At 33.5% G+C, this 13,353-nt stretch overlaps 2 protein-coding genes across 2 annotated transcripts in view; one reads left to right on the forward strand and one right to left on the reverse strand.

The window, feature by feature from the left end:
• The window catches only part of LOC147077495 (uncharacterized), a 394,824-nt gene that overhangs the window by 85,880 nt on the left and 295,591 nt on the right, over positions 1–13,353 (reverse strand). The gene's annotated exons all lie outside the window — the stretch shown is intronic.
• LOC147077497 (uncharacterized) lies at positions 3,431–11,698 on the forward strand. The gene is made up of 4 exons (XM_085941622.1): positions 3,431–3,635; positions 3,943–4,089; positions 8,341–8,478; positions 10,532–11,698. The coding sequence occupies exons 1-4, from the start codon at positions 3,444–3,446 to the stop codon at positions 11,303–11,305; spliced, it is 1,251 nt and encodes a 416-aa protein (XP_085797748.1). The 5' UTR covers positions 3,431–3,443; the 3' UTR covers positions 11,306–11,698.

Below are 13,353 nucleotides of genomic sequence, written 5' to 3' on the forward strand. Positions count from 1 at the left end.
TTCTTTCGTAAACCGTTTATAAACGATTGCTTTAGTTGATTTCGAGCCTCCTTCAAGGTTGTGCGATTTGATATAACTGGATTATTTCATGTAAAATTTCGTGGAGTCACTGGTATATGCTGATAAAACCATTGGAAGTCAATATTGTTCGCGATATACGACTAGCAGTGCTCGAATAAGTGACATCTAAATTTGGTGACCAGAATTTTCTTCGTTAAGCGGTGACCATATAAATTTTAATACCATTTAGATATCGATCTTTCGAATATAAAAAAAGTTTAAAAGTTGTGTTACTAGTGAACCTGTTAATGAACGTACCTGATCTGCTGGACTGTATTGTGGATCAGAGGAGCCTTGTTGAGGATTCTCATTATTGATTTGGCGAATTGCATCGTCAACAAATTCTTGTTTGATGATGACACGCTCATTATCATTCTCCGACCTTATATTGATCAGGCTGTCTTCACACTCCTGAAAATAACAACATGATTAATAATATTATATAACGGTATCACCATTGGGATCAGCCAGAGTCAATCCATTTCTGGATAAGACCTGCCACATCTGAATTCTCTGCTTTCAGTGACCACCAATGTACGACTGCATTTGGCAAGTGAATGTATACTTACCGAAAGACATTCCAGCTAACTGCAGCACATTGCGTACTTTATGCTTCCTTTTGTAAACATATCGCACATTGAGATCTATATGGTCGTAACTGCAAATAACATGATCTTGTGTAATTTGAGTTTGAATGTAAAATAATTAACTACAATTTAATAAACTGAAATAGGCTGCAAAAAATTGTACCATGTTAGAATAATTTTGTGTAGGTACTTTACCCTACTGTAGTTCATAAATATAAAAATATATTTTTTTTAAATTATATTGTAGATTTTTGCAGTTGCGGCCATATAGTTGACGAACGAGAATTGACGAACAAACTTGCATATGCGGCTTCATGGTTTTAATAGAAAAAAACCAAATGCTCCTTTTCATATAAAATTTTATTAAAATTAGTGTTTTATATAAAAATTCTTTTATTATAGAAATAAAAAATCAATAAAAATAATATAAAACAGAGAAATAAAATAGAACAATAAAAATATCTTAATGATCAGTAAAATTCGAAATATATTTTATTTCGAAGTCGTACAATTAAAAAAAATGTGTGTGTAATTATGTACGCACGTTAAAAGTTATACTTCTTTCTCGTAACAAAACAAAAACTATGATAACCTAGATTCTTCGACTAGCTCTTAATTATCTTGTTATATTAGACACGTAGGAAAATGGGCCGCCTATTGAAGCGCCGTTGGTTTGTTTCTATATGATTTAACTTATATTACTAAATTATGTAATTATTACTAGTTTTTTTTATTTTCAAAGTACCTACTGTCACTCTGACGTTTAATAGTTAGGTATTTTAGGTAATTAATTGCTGTTCGGTTATCAGGAATACAGCGGAAAACTATTTTTGAAAATACCCGGTATACTGGATTATTTGGTAGTTCGGGTTAGTTTAGGTTAGATTAGGTTGATAACCGAACAGTACCCATTAATTTGTTACAAAAATTTTGAATTGGTCTATTCTCACTCTATTTCACGTAGATATTGCTTCCGTTTAGGGTATTTTATGGCTGCAAGTAGTTTTTTATTACCTACCTAAAAAGGGCTCACGGGCGATTAATTATATTTACAAATAATCACATTAATTATTGCTTTACGTTCGAATGATTGTGATGTATAAATCACCATATTTAAATATACTTACGTGATTTAACAAAAGATTTATATACCTACTCAATACTGTCTCAAAATATCTGTTTTAGCAATCGCTAACAGCTCGAATCTACTCCGCAATCAATAAATGAAACAAGTTTGAATGAAATATATTATATTAGTTCCTTATGAAGTTTCAAAGATGCATTCCAAATTCAAACCTTCAATATAAGACGGCATCAAGGGAAGAAAACGGCACATATACCTACGTACAATTGAACATACCTGATGTATTGGCCTGTAATCTGAATATGAACAACCCGGTTGAGGGTATTCATCATCATATAATGGGTGTGGTATATCTTCAATGATCATAGACAAGAAAAAGTCAAAAGACATGGCCCTTTGACAATGTCTTGTTCGTTTTAGTTACGACTTGATCCTTGACTAAATGGGTAGGCAATAAAGTGTCCCAACTTTATTGTATTCATTGATTTATTATATAGGTCAAAAATAACAGTGTAGGTATTGAGATATATCGGGTCCTGTGGCAAGCTCGGGATATTGGTAGGACCCGGGATTCACAAAAATTAAATAGGTAATAAATGAAATGTCCTTAGATCTTAGAAAAATATAGATGGAGCTATTGCATGTGTTTGCCCTTCAAAACATGACGAACTTTTTTGTGCACTTCCCTCGCCTCCTTCACGCTTCCTTCGCGACCCTTTCCAGGGTAATTCGAAATTATGTGTGACAGTTGCGTGCCGTAGTGTTGCCAGATATCGAATATTTATTCCAATATTATAATTTTATTATACAAGCGACGTTTTTATAAATTATATTATGTGCAAGCAACACTAGCGTGTTGGCTATGCACTTGGTAAAACATTACTCACTAAAATCGACTCATGCGGAGGCTTGGAAATGTCTTTCTTTGTTTAATACGTAGCTTTATATTTTCAACGGTTATTTTACAAAGAAACTAAACTTATGTTTAACAGTATCCAAATTAAACTCATATTGTTACGTTCCTAATGTTAATTATATCTTAACATCGCTTATATTTTAATTATTAATAAATATCTGACTTCGTTTTATTGTTAAGTTGTTAGCGCGGGAATTCGCGATCTCAATACCACGTCTTTCCGCGACTATGTATTTTTTTCCACTCTTTTTATATTGAGCAGTGGTGCCATCTTTTTTTTTACATACTCCCGAATATTAAATTAAATTTCTTTGGCTTTCGTTTCTTTTGTTCGGCACAATCACATTCTTCTATGACATACTATTATTATAATTAGATACAATTCTTATGTGCTAAGAACATGTTGAATATTATAAATTGACAGTTAATCAAGGAATTTTGGACGTTCGTACGCCCATTGTTGACAGGAGGACAGGTGACATGGTAACACCTAATAATTACATTATTTAGACTATCGGGAGAGGCCCAATAGTCATGGGTGTAACAGTTATATTATACGCTGTTAGTGTGTATTTGTCATTGGTGAATACGCGTAGTGCTTGAAAATATCGAATGGGACAATCCGAGTGGTAAAAAACTACCTACTCAAATAGAATAGTACAAAACTAAAATCCAATAAAACACAGTTTATTATTAATGATCGCTTCCACGGTATAGATTTTTCAGTATTTCGGCCATAAATTAAATAATTACGTATTGTGGCAACACTTCTCTTAAATTAATATACCTTGAATGAATGGATCCTGTTTGTCACGTTCTTCCTGACATATTCTCCATTAAAATGGATGTAAAGCGAGAATGTGATGGAGAACAATCTGATACAGAAGGCAAGCCTTTGTTCGATACGCAGACTAGCCACCAAATCAGCCCAGAAGCTCGCACTCATATAAAGCAAGAGAATGCCGACGTTTCAAGTTGCAATTTCGAGGTTAGTTTTTGGAAACTGATTTCTTTTACAATCACTCTGTATTGTGACTAACAACGATAAATATATTATTATAATAATTTGCTTGTTTATAAACTGCGTAGAGACACAATGATATTAAATGTTGATTTAAAAAATAACTCGATTATACATTTTGACAGCTAGGTACGATACATTTGTGATTTAGGTTAGGGCAGGTTATCTTCTAATTTATTTTGACTATAATTAGTATACATTGTTATAAGGATATTCCTTGAAGTCACGTGAACTGTAAGTGGTTTTACTGTGTTAACCATAATGTTTCTTTCAGTATCTTTTAGCGGACCTCTCTAATATAAAATCTGAGACGGATGATCAACTATCCGTCATCAAGCGCGAGATTATTGAAGATGTAATAGACCCATTATGTGATGATGAAGATCCTCAACCGGGTTCAGATTACAGGCCATTACATCAGGTTCGTTCAATTGCATAACGTGTTATTTTCTTCCCTTGGTGCAGTCTTATAGTGAAGGTTGGAATTAGCAATACCTACATCGCACCCCCAGTAAAATACTGTAGTAAGTCAAAAATTGGCATTTTGCAGGAGAGCCATTTGAAGTTTCAAATATTCTTTGTAAATACAGGAAAAGTCTGAATGTAAAAATTATTACTCATTTTTATGGAAAAACATGATCTATTTTCAACTATATTCATCATTTTACTCTAAAAACATATACAAACGGAGATATTTGAATATTTCTGAGTTACGACTGTATTTTATTAGGATATTTGACAATTTCATGGTAAAATTTGAATCAACTCAATACTTTCTATGTAAATTTCCCTACCATCACTCTAATAATTTCAACTAATTTGTTGGGCACTGTAAAGGAAGGTTTTCAAAATATTAAGTTTTGGTACAATCTTTAAAGATTTATTGGAAAAAAAAGAAAAATACAATTATTAGTTCAAAACAACAAAAAAATACTTTATTATTTAATTTAATGAGAAAATAAAATTTTTAAATACGATTTTTAATTTTAAACATCACTTGGAAGAGAAGCAAAAAAATCATAATAAAATTCACGATGTTTAGCGGTGCAGAGGAAAGCAAATCCTTCTTTTTAATTGTCGTTATTTTTGGCCACTCTTGATATGCTTTGGATAAATTGAGACCATCCATTGGTAACGGTTTACCTATTTGCTGTTGTCGAACATTCAATTTCCTACATTCTTCATGATAACTGGTTTTAAAAAAAATAATGTATGGATAGTCTCTGTCTGCTTTTATAACTTTAATCTTCTGCCACAAAACTTTTTCTCCATTTTCATCCGTGTTGTAATTTTTACCGATTTCATCTGCTAGTTTTTTCATGTTGAGAAAATTATTTGTCGTCATGGGTTTAACTATGTATGGTTGTCCTGTTTTATTACTTGTTTGTACAATGGTAATCATTTGGCTGGGCACAAATATTGGTCCACTTTTTAGAGCCCTAGTCGACGATATCGCCTTCATTTTGTTTATGCCCGGTGACCAAAAACTTATGAGAGATCGTTGTATTTTTTTGTGAATTCCCGGTGGCATATAAATACATTGCAGCAATGTATTTATTTTTATTCTGCCCGGCACAATTGTCACTGTAAAAAATAAAATGCTCATTGTGGTGATATTTTTCACATGCATTGTAATCGAGTACACAGCTACCAATTTTATTGGATCCTCATGCAGCTTGACTCTCGTCCCACATGTATCAGTTTGCAATATTTTCAGTGATATTATAGACTGTACGATTGTACATTGCCAAACTTTCGTTTATAATAGAAAGTTGACACATTTCCGCAAGGAAGCGGTAAAACAGCCTGCAAATCATATACAGCTACATTAATAACGCTATTTTGGCCATTAGTTCGGGACTCTGCTACGTCTTTGATCTTTTCATCCCTTGCCTCTTTTTTCCAGGTTGATGTGTCTCATATTTTTCTTGAAGTTGTTTTTTTTCATCTGGTGGTGAAGAATTATTGTATAGGTCGCATTCAACGCAGAAATCTTTTTTTAAGCTTAAAGAAGCCAATATTAAATTCGTCATTAAATATGGATGCGTATAATAGTGTTCTTTTCCAAATGGCATATTGGTGTCAGCTTGTTGTTTTTTTGTATAACCGATACATTTCAGCAATTGTTAATTTACCATCTAAATACAATTTAGACGTCTGCGCACGCAAATAATGTTACTCGATCACTGGGAAAGACTTAATGTGAGCTCTTATATCATTTTTTTATCACCATTTTTTTTGTGATTTTTGTTATCTCTTTGTTCTGGAATTGGCGTTCCGGAAAGAAGATCTCTTGTTTTCCACGCAGTAGAGCAGTACCTTTCACTCACCCCAAATGTGTTGATAAAGTATTTTTTGCATACTTCTTGTATTTTACTTGAATACTTTGGAACAATAATATCCATGCAATTAGTGAGAAAATTACGCTGTACCTCAAGATTTTCCTGTTATAACAGAGTTACGACAGTATTTTTATGAAAAGTATTGTTTTAGTTTTTTAGAAAGCTTCTTGTAAAATACTGTCGTAACTTAGTTACAACACTATTTTATTATCTATTTAACAGTTTTCGGAAAGTAATGTACTGTATTTAGCGCTTTCTCTCCGACACTATTTGAGTTTGAGATACGACAGTATTTTATTAAAATAGCAAAAAAAAATACGAATCCAACCACATCCATAACTCGAAAACGCCCATTTCAGACTTACGACAGTATCTTACTGGGGGTGCGACATGTTTTAATCTTTGAGCCGTTTCACACGCGACACCATTGTCTCGAGCCGTTGCATGAATGGTCGCGTTTAGACGGAGTAAAAAGTATGTCGCGTTCATATATATGTAGAGATAACGATCATGCGGTGCCCAATCCGTTGACATCTTGTCAATTGATGAGGGTGTCGTGTTTAGATTTTATTTAAAAAATTAAGAACACCCGCTCTTAGTGACCGCATAATATGTTCCACCATTTTTTTTAAAGGGCTGTATTGACTTTGTCATGTGCCCAATTTCATATATATTTTACCTGACAATGGAAACGGGTATCTTTCCGGAAGCATGGAAGATGTCGAAGGTTACTCCAATTCATAAGAGTGATACGGAGTCATCAGTGGAAAACTATGTGGAAAAGTAGCCATTCTCTATGCACCAGCAAAAGTTCTTGAGATAATCATGCACAGCATGATTTGTCCGAGGATTGAGTCATTTCATTGCCGACTCAAGAATTAATCTATAGATGGCGCTGGTCATTTATAATGAATGAGCAGCATGGATTTGGAGCAGGCCGTTAAACGATTTCTCGCGTTATTCGGGAGTTATTTTAAGACTCGTCAACAATACGTATCGTGCACCCTCTATTAGTCACAGACATGACATTTAAAACATTTTCTGGTGTTCTTAGGGGCTGAAAGTTGAGGCCATTGCTGTTCACGTTTTTTTATAAATGACATAGCATTGGTAATTAAAAATGCTATGTTTATGTTGTTGGCTGATAACTTCTCATGAAAGTTGTAATGCAAGGATTTACTGCTGACAGTACATATTACCGAGACCATAAAAAGAAAATCCACGTGTACACACGTATTATTGTGGAAGTTGCAAGATTGCTTGCATGAATCAAAAAAGTTCACTTCTGAATTTTCACGTGACAGATGGGATTTGTCCGATATCCCCGCCTGCGCAGTAGAGCGACACTGGCAAATCTGCTGCAAAAAAAACAACCTACACCGCGCAGTCTCATTTTGAGGTTAACCGATTTTCACGATCTGTCAAAAAGTACCTACCATAAAATGACAACATGGCGTGTCGCTTACTATTTACGACAGTCAGCAATCTTACGTGTGAACAGTTATTATCGCTAAATAAAAACACAATACATCTGTACATTTTCAATGTTTCCCATTAGTTCTTGGTCGTTCCCTCATGGTAAAGGATGGTGCCAACTTGGAATGTTATCATTTTTAATCGATCAAGAATCCCCATTCCTCTCAATTCTATGCTTCTATCAGGACAGAGTGAAGGCTGCTCTCAGTCAGCTCTTCCTCTGCTTCACCTGCCTTGGAGGCTACCCAAAACTACCAGTCTCTCCAAAGTTTCCGCTCCGCGCCGAACACTTTGTCAAAAAACTGTAGAATTCGTTTCAGACATAAATTGTCGAGAGACGTTCCTTTATAAATTATTAACATTTTATATATAACATATGGAACATACGTAATTTTGAAAACACTTTTGAGAAAATATATAACAAACTGAAGAGATCTTTTTAAGGAAAAAAAAAATACTTAATTAAAGTAATTAAGTCATTGGACGCTAAAGACGCACCAGGTGCGTAATAATCAGGCGGCCTATCGATAATAATTTACGTGTATTTTAAATTACCTTTAAATTTAAATTTTTAAAAACCCACTTTGATTTAAAAAAGCCGATTGGCAATAAAACTTCAATTTGGAAAGCTCTTATTTTTAACCGCGATATTATGGTTTAGTTAAGGCAGGGTTTAATGGAATTTTAAATACTAATTTAATGAAAACAAATAAGTATGCTTGATAATGTTTAGTGTGCACTATTTTTGTCGGATCTTAACAGCCTACTTTCACCTACATAATAACGTTTTAATATGTTATATTAATAATATGTACTTATTGACAGCATGTTATATGAAACGTTGTTTATTTCAGTTCGCTGCGACGGGTGTCACTGGTATCAAAGCTGAGACTGACATAAAGCGCGAATTCACTGAAGATAAAATGCCACCATTTTCTCATGAAGATCCTCAAACCGGATGTTCGCATTCAGATAACACACCAGGACATGGGGTTTATTCAATTTTATATATTGTAACATTTGTTTCTCTATTCGCCGATTTTTATCGAAGGTTGACGTTTAAAATTTCAATAAATCTCCGTACTATTAATACCTAGCCAGTCGTATTGAAAAAAGTGATTAAAGTAATCAATACCTACCTACTTTGATTTAAAATACAAAAGCCGATTCCCCATGGTAACTTAATTTGGAAAGTGCTTCGGAGAGTATTGTAAGAGCCATTAGTTAGTCTTAACTTCCTAATTATTATGATAGATTATTAATTAATACTCGGTAATTATTGAGTTTTTAAGAAAACACTCATTAAAGCCACTTTAAGTGATTGTATTGCTGCAGGTATGTATTCATTAAATAAATAGGAGAACACAAATTATCACTTAAATAGTAGAAGTGATCAGTATACATATTAAATATATCGATGACCCAATCACATTTTTTTTATAATTTTCAAATAATGTCTTTATTGTTTTTTTTAGTCAAGTTGTTATAAAACGCAAACTGTGAAAATCAATTTGCATATAAATATATATCTACCTATCATAAGATTGTACTGCTTTTCATCAATTTTAATTTATATTCGGTCAAATTTAAAACAATTATTACTCGTGCTTGTCTCTGTAAAGGATTTTTGTCATACCCCGATAGAGATGCGGTTTTTATTGTAAACTGTGAATATAATATAGTATCGTGTAAACCAGACTTTTCACACATAGACGCAGCGTTTACACACCTACTATATGCGCACGAAAGTAAGTGTGTTTCTGCGCAGGTCCGTTTTTAAGTTGTTTAGCTATAATACAAATAGCTGTTTTGCTCAGATCATTATATTTAAATATCAGATGTGCTCAACCGGTAAACTTTATTAATTCGAAAAATATTTATGGTGTTTAACATTTTATATGTAAGCGGCTCTCGTGGTGCAGTGGGTAAGGCGCTCGCCTTCCACCCGAGAGTTCCTGGGTTCGATTCCCGGTCATGACAAAAACATTTATGTGTTTTTCTCAAAGCCTGGGTGTTTGTGATTGTTCAAAATTACTAACAACCACCTTGTACGAAAAAGCAAGGATATGGTTATTAATAATTCTAAAAAAAAAAAAAAACATTTTATACGTGTGAATTATATAAACCGAGTCATTCCTTCTCGAGAGTGTCGCTCTTTGGATAACTGCCGTCCCTATGCGACGCTTAGTATGCGTGTCCTCACGAATTCAGAAGTATGATATATTAAAATTTTGTTTAAACTGTAGATCGAAGTCGCTTGATGAAATTTGAATATAAATTCTTCCCGCGCTTTCAGGTATAAATCTACGTACCCGATATAGTCTGTAACACTGCATACAACACTTTATATTCGTAGCCAAGATAAGATGGTTCTAGTAAATTATTGAATATTTAACGATATTAAATTATTGTTTACAATATTGATCTAAGTTGCTTGATAAAATTTGAATATACATTCTATCAATTTGAATATTTTTTGTGACATTGGTTTCGCCTTTCAGCATCTTCTGACACTATGCACACTCTCCAATAACACACTGACACAGAAATAATTACTAGTTACTACACGAAGCTTACATTGTTTTTTATCGAACAGGGTGCAAAATTTCCTCATAGTATGTACGTTATTTTGGTGATCTTAAATTATTTTATCAAGAAATTTTAGAAATAAACACAGTAAATTGTATTTTATTGTAAATGTATTTTATTGACATCAATCTAAAATTTTGCATTCAAAACTATATAAGATTTATACATATTACCAAGAGCAGTACCACGTGTCATTGTCTGTTTTGTGCATTTTCTTTTGATGTTTCATGTAGGTGCATTTTTTTTAAACTATTTACGGATCGTAACGTAACATTGTTTGTATTTAATATCTATGTCGGTAATATTACCATTTCTTAACGTCATTTTCATTCTCAAACACTTATAATGTCTAAAGATGCTGAAAGGCATAAGCTTCGAAAAAATAACTCAAATGGAACAGTTTAAATACTAACTTAGAATAATATTGACTTTACGATTATTTTTGTTTTTTTCTAGGTTTCTACTAAAGGCTTTTTCACAAAGCATGACGATATCGACAGGTGTCAACAATCCTCGCCTGATGGAATCCAAGATAGAATAATAGAGTATTCAGAAGTAACGATAGATGAACAAAACATTAAAGGAGAAATCTCAGAACAAGAGACTCCGAAGGAACTTAGACTTAATCTGAGAAGAGTAGTACATTTCTCACGTTATTTAATTTGCAGCATTTGTAACGCAGTTTTTGGATGCGGAAGTGCTCTAAAAAGTCACAAAGTAATTCACACAGACGTGATTACTGATCAAAACCTAGACAATATATTCTCTCAACTATCTCATCTCAAAACACGTAAAATGACACACACATGTGAAAAACCATATAAATGCAAGATATGCCCATTTAGATGCTCGCGACTTAGTAATCTTAAAAACCATGAAATGATACACACAGGTGAAAAACCTCATAAGTGCAAGGTATGCCCATTTAGATGCTCGCAAATTCATAATCTTAAAAGCCATGAACTGACACACACAGGTGAAAAACCTCATAAATGCAAGGTATGCCCATATAGATGCTCGCGACTTAGTCAACTTAAAAACCATGTAATGAAACACACAGGTGAAAAACCTCATAAATGCAAGGTATGCCCATATAGGTGCTCGCAACTTCGTAATCTTAAAAACCATGAAATGATACACACAGGTGAAAAACCTCATAAATGCAAGGTATGCCCATATAGATGTTCGCAATTTAGTAATCTTAAACGCCATGAAATGACACACAGGTGAAAAACCTCATAAATGCAAGGTATGCCCATATAAAAGCTTTCATCTTAGTAATATTAAAAAAGATCAAATGACACACAGGTGAAAAACCTTATATATGCAAAGTATGCTCAAATAGATGATCGCAAATTAGTCATCATTAAATCTATGAAATGACACACATGTGAATTACTTCATAACTGCAATGTATGCCCATTGATTACCCAGTGTTGGGGAATAGTGCAAGAACAAGGTCGTACGACATTCCTAGGGTCATTGCTACGTCCGCGACATGTGAAACAAGCTGCGCGTAGATCTCTTTTGTATCAGAGGGAGGGTAGTCCATGGTGACGGAACTCATGAGGTATTATAGCGACGGGTTTGTTTCTGATGTTTTTGTACCTATCTTCAATATTCAAAAAAAAAAAAAAAATATATTTTTGTTTTGAAAATGTAATTGGCAGCCCTGTTATAATATGGGGTTTGGATAATAAAATAGGTTAAACTATATAATATTATTCTTTTATTATAATTAGCTGTAAAAAAACAATCACATAACACTTTATAATTTAAAAGTTTGATATTATAACTATTAATTGGCTCCACAATCCTTTGTGGATCTTGCCGCCCCACGATTGCTTTTTACGAGAAATGGATGTTAACCACTTGCTCTACCTATTTGGTCCATGCTCTGGATTACACAGAGTAAACAACAAGTGAATTTTACCAGACCCTGGATTTGAGCCCGAGATCCTCGACTTACCAAGCGGATACATTACCACTCGGCCATCGCGGTGCTCATGTTATAGCAGTTGTTATTATTGTTCAGAGTCCAACAAGAGTGTCGATTTTAGTGACATTCCTAGACAAAATACCGCCCCATTTTTTATACAGTATATTTATCATCATATCATGACTTCAATACCTACCTATCTGAGAAGGTATTGTATACATCACTAACAAAATATATACCACTAAATCTAATTGAAATGCCATCTCTACTTTAATGGTCAATATTGCAAGTCCACGGTTTCAGATACATTAAAAATACTACACCAGCTGACAAATTTCAAAACTACGAGTGATGCAAAAATATTTTGATAAATTAAATAGGTAAGCATGTATCAACATATAATTCAAATATAATAAGAAAATGTACACGTGTCATTGCTAGTGATCAAGGATGTGACGTCCAATGATAACGGAAGTAAACTAGACATCGCGAACCCGACAAAAAATTAAAGTCTTGTTATACCTTTTATGTTAATAAATACATTTTGTTTCCAAACAAGTGAGCTCAATTTTTTAATGGAAACGTCGATACATACTAAGTTTTGGTACCTATTTATATATATATACCTACCTCGATCGATTTGTCGCCGTTCGAGTACCTGCCGGCCCCAAGCGACGCTCAATCTGCTTACCCCCACGGGACGTCACTGGTCGGTTTGTATCTAAGAATTTTCAATAATTTCAATAAGGCGTTAGCGCATATCGAAACCTAAAATTTCAAATGGTTTTGGACTTACTCACTTGGCATGCGAGACCAAGCAGAATATTTCCTTAGGTAGTTAGGTACCTACCTGTTATAATTCTGTTTGTGGTGTTGTTATGATTGGAATTTCTCCTCGAATAAATTGAAACTAGGAGAAATGTATGTTTATGAAAACCTTATATGTTATCTTAAATTTATTAAGAATTGACAATTATTAATTAAAACCAATATTGTTTCATAATAATAGGTAACGATGTATGCATGTTTTAATTGGGTATGTTATGACTACCTACTTACTTAAACTATTTTATATATGTAGGTACGTGTTTTGAAGTGGCGAAGGGTAGAGGTGGACTTTTAATAGTAAGTCAAACGTATATATTGTTATGTGCCATTCAAATTTGTACCGTTAGTTAGTCAGCCAGTGGGTTCGACAGGCTGAAACATGTTACATCTTGTTCATTTCTTAAGTTTGTTGCATTATATTTATTGTTTCCTTCCTAGTAGTATTCCAGAATAAAAAACACTCTTCAGCCGGACGTCTCACAAGAAACACGCATTGTGTACCTAGTAATAT

This window comes from Rhyacophila brunnea, unplaced genomic scaffold, assembly GCF_057557595.1.
Source record: "Rhyacophila brunnea isolate RB1 unplaced genomic scaffold, BYU_Rbru_1.0 scaffold_13, whole genome shotgun sequence".
Taxonomy (NCBI): Eukaryota; Metazoa; Arthropoda; class Insecta; order Trichoptera; family Rhyacophilidae; genus Rhyacophila; species Rhyacophila brunnea.